General features: G+C 36.9%; 1 protein-coding gene across 2 annotated transcripts; it reads right to left on the bottom strand.

Moving 5' to 3' along the window:
* Positions 1–5,209: 5,209 nt before the first annotated feature.
* LOC112195102 (cleavage and polyadenylation specificity factor subunit 3-II) lies at positions 5,210–10,796 on the bottom strand. 2 transcript variants are annotated; one of them, XM_024335458.2, is made up of 15 exons: positions 10,650–10,796; positions 10,477–10,556; positions 9,846–9,925; positions 9,576–9,747; positions 9,427–9,499; positions 9,227–9,344; positions 9,068–9,141; positions 8,851–8,987; positions 8,353–8,416; positions 8,078–8,143; positions 7,512–7,581; positions 7,279–7,383; positions 6,526–6,667; positions 6,150–6,246; positions 5,210–6,042 (listed from the first exon to the last, which is right to left on the bottom strand). In XM_024335458.2, exons 3-15 carry the CDS (start codon positions 9,868–9,870, stop codon positions 5,260–5,262), a joined length of 1,926 nt encoding a protein of 641 aa, XP_024191226.1. In that variant the 5' UTR covers positions 9,871–9,925; positions 10,477–10,556; positions 10,650–10,796; the 3' UTR covers positions 5,210–5,259. The 2 variants fall into 2 exon arrangements, with proteins under 2 accessions (XP_024191226.1, XP_024191227.1); XM_024335459.2 differs by lacking the exons at positions 10,477–10,556; positions 10,650–10,796 and having other exon boundaries at positions 9,846–10,040.
* Between the last annotated feature and the right edge of the window lie 6,369 nt (positions 10,797–17,165).

Here is a 17,165-nt window from a genome sequence, read left to right as displayed (position 1 = left end):
CGGCCTGAATAAGACTCGACCATGACTTGTAAACTTAACCAATAAATGGGTCATCACATTGCTAAAAAGGTATAAGATATTCCTCAATTTCATATTATTTGGTAGTCGAAATCAGCGAAAGGAAATGTACACAGATTTGGGACATTCAAATAGTTTGTAGACTGTTAATCTCCCATCTAGATCAAGGAAGAAAAATTACTAATTTTTTGAATTTTGCATCTGCAGTTCACCAAACAAATTTCTTGCAGCATCATCAAATGCATATTGCATGCTTTCCATATGACAAATTCGCAAGACTTGATTCAAAGGCACATTTCTACCTTTCAGAAAAAGAATGTGATGGATGGTCAATTACATTATAGTGTCGTAATTGAAAGGTATAAATCATATTTCGTTTACTGTCATCTTAGCAGCGCATTTGTTCATAAAAAGACTGGAAGCTAAATAGTACCACAGCATCTTAAATTCTCAAGGTCTTTGAAAGACCAATCACAAATAAACTTGTACCTCACACATCACATCACATCACATAAACAGATCGCAGAAACAACATTAGGAATTAGAAATCCAACCTGTTTTGGCTGAGATTCTGCTGCAAAACTCTTCTCATCCCTAAAAATAAAAAAATAAAAGAAAAAAAATGAAAACCCTTTCAATGACCAATCCAAATCAATAAAATCTCAATCAAAATCAAAACCAAGTCCCTACTTTATATCCCAATAATCCTAAACCAAAGAATCCAATTCTTCACCTAACATAATTTCTCAAAATCAATTCCAGATCCCACTCAAATCCAACTCCGAAACTCCAGAACGAAGAACCATGCAGGAATGAAAAGAAACAAAAATCAAAAGGAAGAAAATAAAACAATAGCTTTTCCAACTTACAGATATACCTCTTGATAGCTAACCAATCAATTATTCTCACATCAAAAATCATACAATTGACAGGATTCAGTGTGAAAATCGTACCTTGGAATTTCAATCAGATCATATCTAATTGCTGAAGGCTCTCCCTCTTCATCTTCTTTTCCTTCCTCTCTGCATCTTTGTTCCTCTCATCGGCAAAACCCAGATCAAAACCTCCTCAATATCTCTGTCTCCTCTCGTTTCCTCTTTCCCTTCTTCCCTCTGCTGCAGTATTGAGAGTTCAGATTTGAGAGTGCGCGCTTCAGTAGCTGCCACATGAAGCGGACAGTTGGAGGGACAATTCCGACCAAGCTATTCTCTGTGTCTGCAACAACTGTTGAAATGTAGTAAATGAATTTAGTTAATTTATAACTTCCTAGAAAAACAATGTACACTATAGTAATCAAAATGCTTCCATATAAAACAAACATGAACAATTTGAAACAGAACTGCTGCCTCACCTTCTGCATAACCATCTGCTGTATCGCTTTTGTAATGTCGAAGATTAAAATCACAGACCTCATCTATAGGCGATGGAAGAGAAAGCACTTGGTTTTCAAACATGGCTTATCAGGTATAGATATCTCCATATCAGACTGAAATGGGGCTGCAAGTAAACCACGTAAAGGAAATCAATAAATTTGCCACATAAGAATTACAATCATATCAGTCAGTTACATTCCAAACTACAGATATCATCATTTCTCTGATCGCATATATACTCACCATAATGGCTGCAAATCATCTTTCTTTAACTATATCTGCAGCATCAGATAGATACAACACACTAAGTGGGGGGAACAGATTGTGATCTTTGTTTTTCAAATCGTTGAAGAAGCTACTCAAGAGGGAGAACGAAGCGGTAGAGAGAGCAAGAAGAAAGGGGAAAATTGAGGCTGAACCTGATAATGGGTTTATATATCTAGGTGGAATGTAAACCTGAGATCTAAAGATTCCTTCTTTTAAGATTTGGTATATATCGAAGAGGCCTATTTGTGTTCCAAAGCTTGAAACCTTTAATGTACCTTTAATCCAAAAGGAAGCTACTTTCCATTACCAAGTTACCAACATTCAAACCCACATCAGGGCAGATATAATAAGTACCAAAATTAAGGAAAACAATCATCAAAACCCAATTGAGACCTCCAATTGAAAACATCAAATTGGCTCAAAGGCATCAAAGAATTCAGCTTTAAGAAATTAAACGAAAAAAAAGATACTCACTTCTAACAAAAAAGAAATTGTATCATAACACAAAGGCAATTCAAAAAAGTATATAACTTTACCAGCAAAAGATTCTATAACAAAATTCTTCTCTAACTTCTTCCAAGCATTACTAAGTTTGACACCTGAAATGTAATCAAATGTGTTAGTCATTAAATTTCTATTTAAATTATAATAGGAATATTCAGAACCTTGCATTAGAGGTTTAAATGATTATTGAATTTCCAAGCATTCCTCTTCACCCATCCACAAACACAGCAGATAAAAATATTCAAAACTCCAAAATGAAAGCAGCACTTGGTCAATTCACAATTGAATTGGGCATTTTATTTGTTTATATGATGGTCCATATTCCAGCTAAAGATGTCAATTCCAACATTAAATAACAAAGATATCTATTACACATATGAATTACTAAATATCAATCACAAAATTAAAAGACAGAAAGAGACACGTTTAATAAAGTGGACAATAATCAATTTAGAACAACGACATATGAAATATAAGAATACTTTCACCCAAAAAAAAAAAACAGAAAAACCAAAAACAAAACAGAAGCAGTGAGAACATATAAACATGACACATATCAACCAGCCAAATTCAATACCTTTCAATTGATAGAGTTCTATCAACAAAGAAACTCTGGTCTGCAACTTGACTGCAACATGAATGTCGACCTATTTGCAAAGTTTGGAAACAGTTAGTTTGGAACCATGGTGATGCCGATTAAGCCCGAAATAAAGCAGAAGTAAACATGGAATAGAAAACTGAGACATAAGAGTAATGCAAAACATGAATAGCATATTGCCATTCAATGTGAAGTCTTCAACAGGTCCATATTAAAAGGACTTGTTAAACATTTATAAAATCTATACCATCAATACAAACCCTATTTCGAAAACCAAAAACAGAATGAGCTGGATTACAAAATCAAAATTCAGCTCTAGTAAAGATAAACAAACATGGGTTGCTTCCCCTGAATGAAAATTTTCACAAAACATGGGTATTCATTACCAAAAGCTTAAATCTTCTCCTCCTTTTCCCCTTTTTACGAAAAGAAGAAGAAGAAAGAATTTAGAAACTGTATTTATATTACAGATTGGAAATGTAGCAACGAACAAACATATAAGCCAATTAATAAAACAAACATTGCAAAGAGAAAGATAAATCAAACCAAGTCCAAAGTCAAAAGATTGAGAAGTAATTAAAGGAAAATGTAGTAACCATCAACCGTCACAGCCCCATAGATAGAAAAATTAACTGCTGGAAAATTTTACCTGCAGTGAACAGTGAATTTGATTCAATATCTGCAGAATCTGCAATCTTCACCTCAGTCTTCCTAATACCACCGCAATATACTTCAGGCTAGAAAAACAATTTTTCTTGACAATTTGATTTCCAACAGCAGACCTGCACAAATAGAAAAATAAGAACAGCATCAAGACCATAAAGAGATGTTATAACAATTATCATTTGTTTATTGGCTCCAATCAAGATTGTTGAAATAAACATTGTGTAAGGTAAGGACTGCTGAAAAAACATTCCTACACTTATTTCTACATTATGGGAGTTTGGTGTAGAAGTGGAATTGTTGAGTTAGAAAGCTGATATTTTAAATAACAAAATGCCCAAAATTTTGATGGTTCCAACTTCTAAATCACAAAATACCACTTTTTGCTTCCCACTCTCAAAATAATATTGATTTTTCGGCCGAATGTCAAATAAGAAATCAGCGAAGTTTATGAACAAATTGAAAGATCTTCAAATGTTAAGTGTCATTGTTCTAGACCAACATACAGCAAGGAAGAACTTTCTGGAGTTAAAAGACCTTAATCATTTTCAGGGATTAATAATGATTATCAAAAGCTACTTAAGGTCTGATTGTATACCATTAGCTAATTCTAACATGACCAAATCAAAGCCTTAATGTAGAGTACTGGTTTTGGTAAGAGCACAGCAAGCCAACAATGTCAATAACATACCAACAGTTCTCTCATCAACCCTAAACTCAGAAACATGAGAAAGATCAATATGACAAACACATACTAAAGACCCTTATTGCAGTTGTATAAGAATTCAACTCTGATAGACTAATGCATCAAACAAATATTAAACCACTTGCACAACCCAATAACGCAGGCCCTCGTTCTTCCTACGCAAAAAAAAAAAAAAAAGCCATTCCCAAAACCGACTACCCCAACAGCCAAGAATCAAATTCTTCTTTCTCTTCTCACATCAAAACTAAGATCAATATCATATATTTACTTTTATCCAAATAAGCCTAACTTTCAGTCCAACCCGATCATCAACGATAAAACAACAAAATACAAAATCAGTAATCAATCATTCGAACACCAGATTAAGAAGCAAGAAGAACTCAGCGACTCTTACCTTTTATGGGTAGATGAATGATAACGCCCATCTCCTTTCCTCTACTCTTTACTCTTTCGCTCCCCTTTTCACCCTTCCTCTGCAAACACATACAAATCGAACAACACATGAACATTATTACCTCAAATCTATTCCTGAAACTTTGACACAAAACAACCCACTCTGAGAATTAATAATTTCAACCTATCCTCCAGTACACTAAAAATATCTCAAAAATATCTAACAAAAGGAGAAAAAATTCAACAATAAAAACCACTGAACGATTCAAAAACCGGTCTATTCAAACCACAAATCCAATACCTTGCAACCGGTCTTTTCTTTCTTCTCTCTTCTTTCCAGAGCTCACAGATCTTCTGCTTTCGTCTCTTGTATTCCTCTTTTCTCTCTGCTCTCTTCTTTCGGTTTTGTTGATCTTCATGTCCCAACCCCAATCATTATGCCTATCCAACACAGAGAAGAGCAAGGACAGGACTTTTCCACCAGCTTGATATTGTCCTCGAATAGTGAGGACAAAAAGGGCTTTTCCGCCTCTTCTTAGGAACAGTAAAACAGTGTTATTCACACTTTATATATAGAATAATTAGCGGGTCTACTCATAAGTTATATGGCTAAATTTAACCTTTCGGTACTATGAAAAATTAATTAACAAAAAAACAGTTGACACTCCAATAGAAGACCACGGAAGCTGATTGATACAGATGCTAATATTTATATAAAATTTTATACACTAATACTATTATTTTTGACACATTGAGATGACTTTCCATGCAAGCTTCTCATCTTCCATTGCCCAACTGCAGCAAAAGAACATTGGTTCATAGTGCTCTTCACCACCGTTGTCACTTAATCTGTAAGGGCAATCCTCCTTCGAACAAATGGACACGCGAAACGACTCCACTTGAAGGTGATCCCCGAAATCTTGAATGTTCACCTCGGAGAGTTCATTTGTGAGTTTTGCAGACAATAGCTGAAGCATATCATTGTTTGTTGAAGACAGAGGCAGACCGGTGCTCTCAGTCTCTTGATTCTCTTGCAAGTTACCAATGTGAGCAGGACAGCAATATGCAAACTTCACTTGGTGCTTCTTTTCTTCTAACATGACCAGGAGCTCATCTTGGTGCACTACCTTGGCTTTTTTGTTTTTCTCCATAACCAAGATCCCTTCGGCTACCCTATCATCACTTACTTGCAGTCGTGGAATGGATTTTCTGTTACTCGAACTTGAACCTTGCTCGTGTTCTGAGCCGCTTGTAGAAAACTTGAAGTTTGGATTTGAGCAACTTTGGACAAATGCATCAGAAGCTACTGCTGTCGCATAGTGGGTGGACGGAACTGACACGGTCTCATTGTTTGCAGGGTCGTAGCATTGAATTCCCAGTTCGGATTGAATTCTTCCTTTTAGAGTAGCCATCCTAGGCTTCTCACCATGAACAAGAATCACGTGCTTGGGAGAAAGAAACTTCACCAGATCCATAATCCCTTTGGCATCTGTATGAGGACTGAAAGTCAATTGATGAATCTGGCAATGCAAACAAATCACCTCATGAATAAATTCAAATTAACTCGAGAAAAATGATATGAATTCTCATATGAAATTATGCTAAGCAGTAAGTGAAGAAGATAAACCTGGCATCGCACATCAATTCTGGTGTCCTTGTCCAGATCAATTTTGGTCGGTTTACCCGACATTAATTTATGTCCTATGGTTCCAGCCACACAATACCTAGAAATGAAGAAGAAACAATCACTAAAAGTTCAACTTGGCACACTCATGAACAGAGAGAACCATGGACATATAAACATTAAAACATTCTTTCTCTAATTTTTAGACACCAGGAGAGATATTATAGACAGCTAAGCTTACCAGCTAGCCTGAAACAACACTCGACAATTTTCTTTGGTTTTTGTTATAGTAATCACCGTGGTTTCAACCCAAAGTCTATTACCAATATCTGCAATTAAATTCTAGATTTGGAAAATACATAACAGAGAAGGCAGTTACCCTGGCATTGTAACAAGATTCTTTTCTGAAGGAGCCCAGTGCTTAAAAACCTCAAGTGAAAAACCACCACTGATCATCCCTGGTGTGGCAAACAGAACACAAGGTCCAGGAGCATCTATCATAGACCGTTCAAATTTGTGAACTGCAGCATTCAAACTCATGAAAGTAAGATGGAGGGAATATCAAACAATTCTTCATCAGCAATGAAACAATAACTTACTATATCAATTTTCAGAAAGTTAATATGATACAAAATAGTATCATGTCGTTCAATCAAAAATTTAATAGATTGTTTATGAATCCAAACAAGGAAGATTGTTTTACTATCTTTGAAGCTTGAAAGCTTCAAGCAAGGAAGAAAACCAGTACTAGTTCATGAATGTTTCATGTGTTTGAGTCCAACAAAATCTAATAAACTTCCAAAGTAAAACTTATGGAAAGGCAATACAGATACTTTTCTACTTATTTTGTGCCATTAGCTTAAAGTAAAGCTCAGCAAGTGAGAGTTCTTGCATAGGATAGGCCCACGAATTTAAAACAAAATGGGAAAGGGAGTAATAACAAGGCCAAAAGCTAACAGTCTTCCCTTCTACTTTTCATTTCCATTTTAAACTTTTTTTTCTCCGTTCATCAACATTTCATATCGCTACTGGACGAAGTAATACCTCTTAATTAACCTATCCACTTGAAGTCCTAAAGAAACACATCAGAAACTACTCCATTACCTCAGAGCTAACAGATAAAAAGAATTACCATTTTTAAAATCAAATGCATTATGTGTGGAGTATGTCTCTTTGATTTTCTGGCTGGTCCAACTGATGAGCATCTTATAATACATATTGGCTTGACGCGTCAAACCTGAAAGAATTATTAACATCAGTAGAAATTTGATATCAGCAAAGCATGCATTTTCCGGATTAAAAGAATAACAGACAATTTGACAGCATATCATGCAAAGAGTTATATGAGAAGAAGCAACTGCAAACCTGCTGAGAAGTAAATAGGAACTTTTAAATTCATGCGCTCCCAGTAGTCTTCCAATAAGATACAGAGTTCCTACATAGTATTAGATTACTTTCAGTAAAAAATTTCACAACCAAAAGAATTTAGTACATAAAGATAAGAAGAACCCAACATTATTGTACTTGTGTCTGGCTTTCATGAGATAAGGCCTTCTAAGTAATACAAAAGATATATCTTTCATCTTGTCTGAAAGATCTAATTTCCATACGATCTAAATTTACGAATGCATATCCATTTTCTAGACCTATTCAGCTTGAAAGGCTTCAATAAGTTAAGGATGCTGATTAAGTTATTAGAGTTATAACACGCGAGCATGCTATCTAACTGCAAGGAATTTTTTATCAGAAACAAATTATTCAGGACCAAATGTCTCTCTTTTTTCCCCTTTTTCGTTTCTTTGTCCTCTGGGCTCAACATGTATCATAGGTAAAGCATACTTCTTTACATTTCTTTAACTAACACATGACGAAATTGGATGAAATACAGATAATTGAAGTCAACGCAATCAAAACCATCTTGATTGAAATACCTGAGCTCTTCCCAGAGCAAACGAAGGAATTAGCACTTTTCCCCCACCAGCAACACAAGTGTGAACCTGCATATAAATCAAGAAGACAACCACCTTCAGAGATAAATCATATGTAAAACCAAGACAAAACATAAACACATCAGTTTTTTTTTTTTTTAGGGAAAAAAAAACCCATAAGATCTCATATTAGAGTTTAAAGATGGAAGATCATAGATCAGAATTCAAAAGTGTAAGAAAACTATAAAATTGACACTTCAATCTTATCATTAACGTACAGCTCTGAGAAATTCTCTTTCCCGGGCATATTTTGAATCACGAATGGTTGTTGCATATGTGGACCTGCAGCAGGAAAAGTGAAAGGATTAACCTAATGCACAGCATACATAAGCAGGTGCCCAACAAAAGGGTTTCATGCATCAAAAAATTGTGTCCTAAGTTCAGAAAGGAGAACCAACAAAGCGGAGTGTCACACACACACACACACACTAACATAATTCTATACTCCAGAGTTAATCTTAAACTCAAACCTTGAAGCAAACTCTAATGTAGGAAAGATGATGAAGCATCAAGAATTGTGGTGTCACCACAACAAAGGATAAACATCTGATACATATGTTCCTCGAAATAAGCTAAAGAAAACAGAATCTGAAATAATCACAAGTAAAGATCAATAGGTACCAGAATGTAAGTACAGACATACATTAGGATATGCTACAAAAGAATAGACACGTAAAAAAGTAACAAGCGCACATACAAACACACACATCCCATACTCTGTAATAACAAGGTCCAAACTTAGTCGATCAATTTGAGCTGCTCCAAGATGCCTATCTGGTGTCATATTATAGTCTCCTGTGTACACCATAGCAGCGTCTCCCACCTTTGCATAAAACATTGCAGCTCCAAGAACCTGAGAAGCATAAAAAAGAAAACTATGATCAGGAGTTCAGGACTCAACAGTTGAGCAAGATGACAACACGAAAGCCTTACATGTCCTGCATAGTAAGCACGGATTTGAAGATCCTTATCAACCTGCACCGTCTGCTTCAGGTCCACCGGTATAACTGCATTAAAGCACCATAACAGCTGAATTCAGTTCCGAAACCACAATATCTCTACCACCTCCATAAAAACTCAAGATTCACACACCTTTCTTCATGCATTCGACAATGTGCTCCGACGTAAACTGTTCCTCCTCTCCCCTTCTCTCAACCATCACTTTCCTATAATCCTCCAACATCAAAGGCGCCAGCGCCTTCGTCGGATACTGCAACACACCAAAAAACCAGTCAAAACAAAACACCACCAAAAATAATCAGCTCACACAGACATTTCATCGAACACCTTACAGTCATGTAAATGGGGCCACTGTAACCGCAGACTTCAGTGAAGTAAGGGAGCGCGCCAATGTGATCCAGATGACTGCCACAGGAAATATCCAATTAGCTAACTGACTGTGGATTTTGTTTATAAGTTTCGGATTAGGTTTTGAGCTTACAAGTGAGTAATGATGATGCAAGTGAGGGTTTGATTGAAGTTTGGGCCGATGAGAGAGAAGTCCGGGTAGCGGCGGTGGTCGAGGTGGCCCATATGCATTCCACAGTCGAACATGATGCGTTTCCCGTTTATCGTCACAATCACACAGCTCTTGCCTACCTCTTGCCCAGCGCCTGAAACCGTGAAATTTTAAGCTTTACAGAAATCCATCTATATGTGATGATAGATAGAGAAGGTTATGGTGAAGAAGAGAGAGAGAGAGAGGGTCTACCCAGAACGAGAGAGTCGATGGCCATCGGAACGGCTGCAGGGGCGGATCCAGGATTACAAGCTCGGTGGGGCTTGAACTTCCTAACAGAGGAAGGAAAAAAAATTCAGCCACAAATGTTGACACTAACCTGAAATATTGAATTACACACACACAAAAGCTGCAAATTCAGCAGTTCATGGTTCAACACAAAAACATGAAAGATAAATGCATTCTTAACAACAATCCCCTCTTAAAGATACTCGGTTAGGACCCTATAGACATCTAAAAGACATTTTTGAAGTTGAAAGCTACAAAGCCCTTTATCTTGGTATCAATAACTTGTCTCAAGAAACCGTTCCCTTGCTTCCTTAATTCCATATAATTGAGCTTCACAGAGAAAGCACCAAATGGACTCCTCTGTATCATTTGGATTATGGGCAACATCTATTCGGAACTTCTTCAAATTTGTACATAAAGATAAATAATTTAACCCTAGACACATAGCTTCACCAAACCAGTTCTAAAATTTTACGGGACCAATAAATTTTAGTTCCATACACGCACAAATTCAGCAAACCCAACCCACCAATAACTGGGATTTATCAGAATTAACAATTTCAATTTGGAGATGAATCGGGTTTTACTAGAATACCTCTTTCGGTGGAGTGAATAACCCAGCAATTTTGAACATTGATCAAGGGCTGAGCCGCGAGCCGCCGAAAAACGGAAGAACTGAAGATCAGAATTCGGAAATCAGAAACTTCAAAAAAAGGGTATATCTGAATATAAAGGAGAAGAAGAAGACGGAGAGGGAGAGAGAGATACCTGGAGGCTGGAGCTCGGAGGAGACGGAGAGGAGGAGAAGAACAGCGCTCAAGTTCGGGAGTCCCTAGTTCGGTCACTTCAGGAGGCTTCAGAGAGGAAAAGAGTGTTCCCCGAAAAAAAAAAACAAAACCCAACATATATACCTAGTTTTTCTTCGCGCGCTTTTCAATTTTGGCTTTTCAACTTTTAGTTCCAAGAATCTGTTCGTCGCAGAATTTAAATACCCCAAATTTTATATGAGAGTATTCAGTTACGGTTAGATAACATCAATACGTTTTTTTTTATTAAAAAAAATTGACTGAACGGCTCAGATTTACTGAAATTATTTATTCACTTGCATCATCAGTGTATAAAAGAATTTTTTAAACTTTATATCAACATCCACGCCCACGTCCTAATTGAACGGAAAGTTTTGTGATATTTCAGAGTATTGAAATCTTAAACCGAGGCTGATAAATTGCAAATGCTTTGCAGTATACCCCAAACCCTTGTTGCTCATTCCAAATATCCCACATTTGGATTAAAAATTAAAAACAAAAATAGCCTAAAAATCTCGGTTAAATTTCGATTAAAAAAAAAAAAAACACCCTTTGGTTAAATGATAAAAATATTCTGTTTAGAAGTGTCTAATGACTACTTTTTGGTCATGATCAACTCAAACCGCAGTTCAGTCTGACTTTCATCAAACACATGGTTAGTTACGGATGAGGTGAACATTTGATATAGAAGAGGAAACATTTCACGTCACCGGATCACCCTGACCACATTGACCTGCAAAGAGTTGTGAAAGTAGAAAGGTGGGCAGGATAAGAAGATTATCGTGATTCCGGAATTGCGGCTTAGACTAGAATTGATATATGTAGTCAACCATTTCGAAACCATTTGTAACTTTCGGCATGAACATACCCAAGAATTGAGTAGAAAGGCAGGCAGGATAAGAAGATTATCGTGATCCTACCCACTGCTTTCTCAGAGTTTGATCTCTTTTCTGGATTTTCTCTCTTGCCAGCCAGCGTTGGCATGCCAACTACAATCACAGTAGGGGGGTGGGGGACATAAAATAAGTGGTAAACGGAAGGAAGAACAAGGCACGTGCACTAACGCCTTTCTGCAGCTGCAATTGTGATTTTGTTATTGGGTGCTGCGTGTCAACCCTCCTCGTGACAGACCTCTGCACAATATAAGAAACAGTTCAAGTGTTCAACTTTCTAGAACACTAAACACAATTGAGAAACCATCATCAGCAATCATAACAAAACTTTGGCACATGCCCCTACATGAACCACAATGTAGCAACAATTAACAAACACATATATGGGGATATTCTAGAAAATAGTTGGACGCAGGCTCATGGATGAAGAATGGAAAATTAGACCAAGGTAGCAGACATACTCTGCTCATCTAAGATTATGAGTACGCAATCCATTGGTAAATACATCGTGGAAATACACTTTGAACTTATACAACAAAAGGGAAATAATTGGAAAAGACAAGGAGGCAAAATTAGTCTAGAAAACCTTTAATATGTTTCAATTGGATTCAGAATAACAAAATACAAGAAATCTGTTGGAAATCTTTTTTTTTTTTTTTTTTTATTCCCTTACTTCCAATACTCCAAAAGAAGAGAATCATAAGGTGGCATTGACAACTACCTTAAACAATTGGGTTCCCAATCCTGTCAATCCAAATGGCGGCCCAAACATCTACTGTACAGTCTCGACTTGGAAAGCAACTCTTTTCCTTGGAACAGGAGTGACTAAATGTATGTGTCAATCCTATGTGTCTGTGGTCTGTATTTCCTATTGTACTACGGGGAACGGGGTTCATATATGGTGATTGTGCCAACAGGATCTCAGCTTTTATGGATTCTGCACACATATCAAGTTTGGAGGATATACTGATGGCAAACAGAAAACTGCTTGATTTTCAGTGGTGGGTGCTGGATGACTATCGATCGAGACTGATTCACTAAACAGCATGAAGCTCAGTCTAATCAGCTGGTTTCTACCGTCTCCTTTGGATTAAAGGAAGAACCAAATTGTTAATGCTAGTTTTATCAGAGAAAAATCTTACTGTTGCTTTCGGCGTGAGGGTTACTCAACCTCACTTATTATTTCATAGACAAACACAGATTCTCTATCCAAATTCCCAATCTAGTAGACAGGTACTAGTGCATTTGTCAAAAGAACAGCTAACCTGAAGGGCCTAGTTGACCTAGTTACCATGTTTGGAACCAGCCTCACTAGGAAATAACAATGGAACTGAACCCCACATATGGACACAGAATATAAAAGATGATATGTAAGCAAGATCTAACATAAACTTTGCATATTAGGTAGAATTAAAGCCTCAACTATTGGTTCTGCAGAAAAATCTTTTCTTAAAATTAGACAGAAGAACCAGGGGAAAATAAAACAGTATATTTATGGACAAGTTTCTACTTGAGTTAAAACATTTTTGCGAGAGCACTGCATTGATGGTATAGTTGCAGTTAAATGAGAGTTTTAATTCATTTACTACTAACCAACAAACTTGAAGGAAATGTGTCCTAAAACAAGTCAACATCATTGTTATTCTCTCTACTAATAAGAAAGAAGTGAGTGCCATAGGAATGCATGGAATAGATGGTTGAACTAGTTAGGTAACTACCTTCCAGAAAGCACTTGAGCACTGTTGACAGAGGTTTTGGCACTACCAAACTGCTTGGCCCTATTGTCGTGTTCTTTGTCCACACGCATGGCAGCTACCTCCTTCTCCATAGCAGTAACTTCTCTTCTCATTTTCCTTGCCTCAACCTCCATTGCTTTAGCCAAGGTGTCTACCTTCTTGGCTAACATCTGAACAATAAGATTGACCAAAAAAGAGAACATCTGAATGACAGGAATCACGAAACACTTAAATGAGAGTATAAAATCATAAGAGTGATGGAAAGGAAACTCAACCTCAATAGCGTCATCTTTGTCTTTGAGGCTTTGATCTTTCTCATGGCCAGCTTTCCTCAAAGCTACAACCTCTTTCTGTAGCAGATCATACAAAACCCCTGGGACATTATCCTCTGTATCCACTGTTGAGAACTCATTTGGCTTATCATCAGAATTCCCTTTCCAGTTATTTTGTGCTTCCCCATCTTTGGTTCCCTCACAAGATTGGTTGACTGAGAAATTGGAGCTTGCACCATTTAACAGAACCTTACCCCTGTCCAGTGATCTAGTACCGCCATCAAATGATTTTGAAGTGCCTTTCGCATGCTTCAAGACTGAACTAGTGCCGGAGGACAAGGATCTGACTGGTGTTCTCTTGGATAAAAAGCCATTGGAAGATAATTTAGGAGCGTTATCCGCTCCACCAAGAGACTGACGTCGAGAGCTGTTAGAGACAATCCATCTCCTCCACCAATCAATCCCAGAATCTCCTCCATTGAATGATTTGTCTACAGCTGGTTTACAGATTCCTGTGATCATGCATCAGTTTTGATATTGTAGTTAATGTAATATTATTGTTTCCTGTAACTGTCAATACACACAGCTATATAATGCATAGAATGTAATAGCTTATTTGATTAAGAGAAATCAATTTCTACAGGTCCATTGCTTATACTTCTTCCTTCTGCTGTGCTTCGACAATACTGTTCGAAGATCCTCTCACACTCTCCTCAAGCACTTTAAGTCGCATATGATATTTTTCCTGTTAGATGTAAGAGAGGAATTTTACTCAACTTGGCATCCCAATATAAATCGGACACAATTTGGATATGGGTTTGTAGAAAAAAGGGTTATTACTTTCAACTGAGCTTCTGACTTGGCAGCTCTTTCAGTTATAGCAATCTTGTCCCGAAGTTGCTGCATTTCTCCCTGAAAGAACACAGTTCAGTAATTATAAAAACAGTAGAACCCAAATACTAAAGTTATCCCCTACGAGCTAAGACCTGACATTCAACCAAAAAAGATAGAAATACTACCTGCAAGAATCTCCATTCTTCAAGCCATTGCTTTACAGGCATCACTTTGTCGTTAGCGTCTTTCCACTCATTTGCTACCACTACGGCTACTCTGTTTGCTGTGACTTTTGCACGGGCCAACTCCCGGTCTAGAGTTTTCCTCTCCTCCTGAGAAACAAAAACCATACCAGTTCTTAAGAATGCACTCAACTACACGGTACATGTAAAATATAAGCAACCACCGAGATTGAGGTTTTAAATATGTAAGACACTTACATTCATCTCCTGGAACTTCCGCTGGTAATCCCTAATAGCATTGGCTGCAGCACCACCAGCAAGAACTGCCTCTTCCAACTCCCGCACAGTCTGTAAGCTTTTCAACCTCGGCAACCTTTTTTCTATGCATTCTATCTAAAATTTTGTTTTCTTCCTATCACACAGAAGCAGTAGAAATATAAATCAGACCAGTTTAAAACTACAGGAACCTATAAATACAAAGTCCAGAACACTACCGCCAAAACATGAGAAAATGCACAGCTGTTCTATCACTATAAACTCCAACTAAGATATGTTGGTCCCAGAACCAGCTAAGTTATATTCTTATCAAGCGACTATTATCCCAGTACTAGCATTTTTAACATCCAAACATGTAGGACAGTCCTTCAGATATTGTATTCAAAAACTGCCCTTCAATTACTTGAGAATACATTCCATGTTCTACAATCATACTTAATAGTCAGACCTCGTGGCCGGACTTCAAAAATTTTTTAAAAGAGTTAGAAGTTATAAATAGAAAGATTTTGATTCTTTCAAACTTCCTAGGGTCAAACAAACCAAAAAGATAAATTTGAATCTTAGAATTCATGAATTTTTCAGATATGGTGAACTAATCCAACCAAACTCTCATTGAAGTAAGCACTTTGATTTTTCAGGTCTCAGACATTGAGAAATCCATGACTGCAAAAGTAACTTAAATCATTTTCCAACCATTTAGTTTCACAAAACTAAAAGAGAATGCTGAAATGAGAAGAAAGTTCACCTAATACAAAGTTTACACATCAATGTTAACCTACTGTCAAAATTTGACTTGACATTTATCAGATCCATTTATTTGTTAGGAGAACAAAAGCTTGCCCCCTTTTTAACCTCTATTGTCACACAAAACTCTTCTCAACTACCATGTAGTTTCTTGTTATGGTAACACTGACAGCAGAAACAAAGATAAAGGCGACAACGTTTATAAATGACAAACAAAAAAAACCATCTTTTTGAATGTTTGTTTTGGAGTTGGAAGGCGCCCTTTAGGTTTGAGCTTAATTCCAATGCCACTGACCTTTTTCCTTTGTCAAATCTCAGATTCAGGCTTTGAGCTTCGAGTCAAGTTGGGTGACAAGGCCATATAAATAAGAGTGGCCACTGCCATGGATTGCTCTTAATCCAATGAGAAGTTATGGAACAAAATAGAGATGACACAACTGATAAGAAGATACGAATGCTTAAAATTGTTGCAAGGCAATATAATAGGAGGAACAGCAAGGTTATTATAGTGCTTCATCCATAGTTCCATACCTTTCCATCTTATTCTAGTCAATTACCCTGGAATAAAGTTTCAGCAAGAGCAAGAGCACATAAGCAAGGTCATTGCTTTACCTTTTCATCTGCTTTGCATCAATTTCCAGAATTCTTCAACATGCTCTGGCAACTCATGGCCGAAGAAAAACAAAGGTGTTGAGTGACTTGACTGATAATAGCTGATATGTGATTCTAACAATGCATCTTGTTTCCATTACTCAGAAAATATTCCTTTAGGCAAAAACCTTGGGTGAAAACGGCGCAACTTATATGTTTTTCAAGTTAAATCAGATAATGTCATGCTATGATACACAGGTCAATTATGTATTAAGTTATAGATAAAACTATCATTTTTATCATTATAAGAAAAAGAGACTCTTCTATAACATGGTGTTAACTGAACTTTGCTTCTTTGTACTCTTTATGTGTGATCTTGCCTGTTATCCAAATCTTGTCATGTAAAAGAAACTTGAAAAAGTTGGTTAGTGCCAACTTAGGAAATGCAGCAGTGCAGACTTTTAAAAGGAGAAGCAACTAATGTTTTAGCAATTGGATTCAATTTCATTCTTCAAATCGTGCCAAACTTGAGGACCAGCAGGATGACGATGTACATAAGTCTTTATAAAATAACTATCTGAGCAAGAAATAAGAGTGCTCAAGGAAAGCCCAGGAGCAGCTATTCCATGATCTTTGAGCCAATTGAACATGCGTACCCTAAGCTTCACCCTTTCCATTTTATGGGAAAGATATCTTGTGGCAGTCAACAAGGATGATATGGGATAACCCAATTCATTTACAAGACAGTCGATCTTCATTTCAATCACATCTGTTGTCTGGTTAGGATTTTGAGGGCATGATTGAATCAGTTCACAGACATCCTTCCGATCCGAACCAGCTTTTACTATACAATCAAATCTTTCCTGAAGCTCCTCTCCATTGCCTCGACATGCCTTCAGCGCTGCTTTCATTTTGCTGGAGTTTTCTACAAATCCTATGTCTGGCAAGAA

This window comes from Rosa chinensis, chromosome 3 (assembly GCF_002994745.2).
Source record: "Rosa chinensis cultivar Old Blush chromosome 3, RchiOBHm-V2, whole genome shotgun sequence".
Classification (NCBI taxonomy): domain Eukaryota; kingdom Viridiplantae; phylum Streptophyta; class Magnoliopsida; order Rosales; family Rosaceae; genus Rosa; species Rosa chinensis.
The sequence above is the reverse complement of the archived record's forward strand: the minus strand, read 5'-3'. Positions and strand labels throughout refer to the sequence as shown.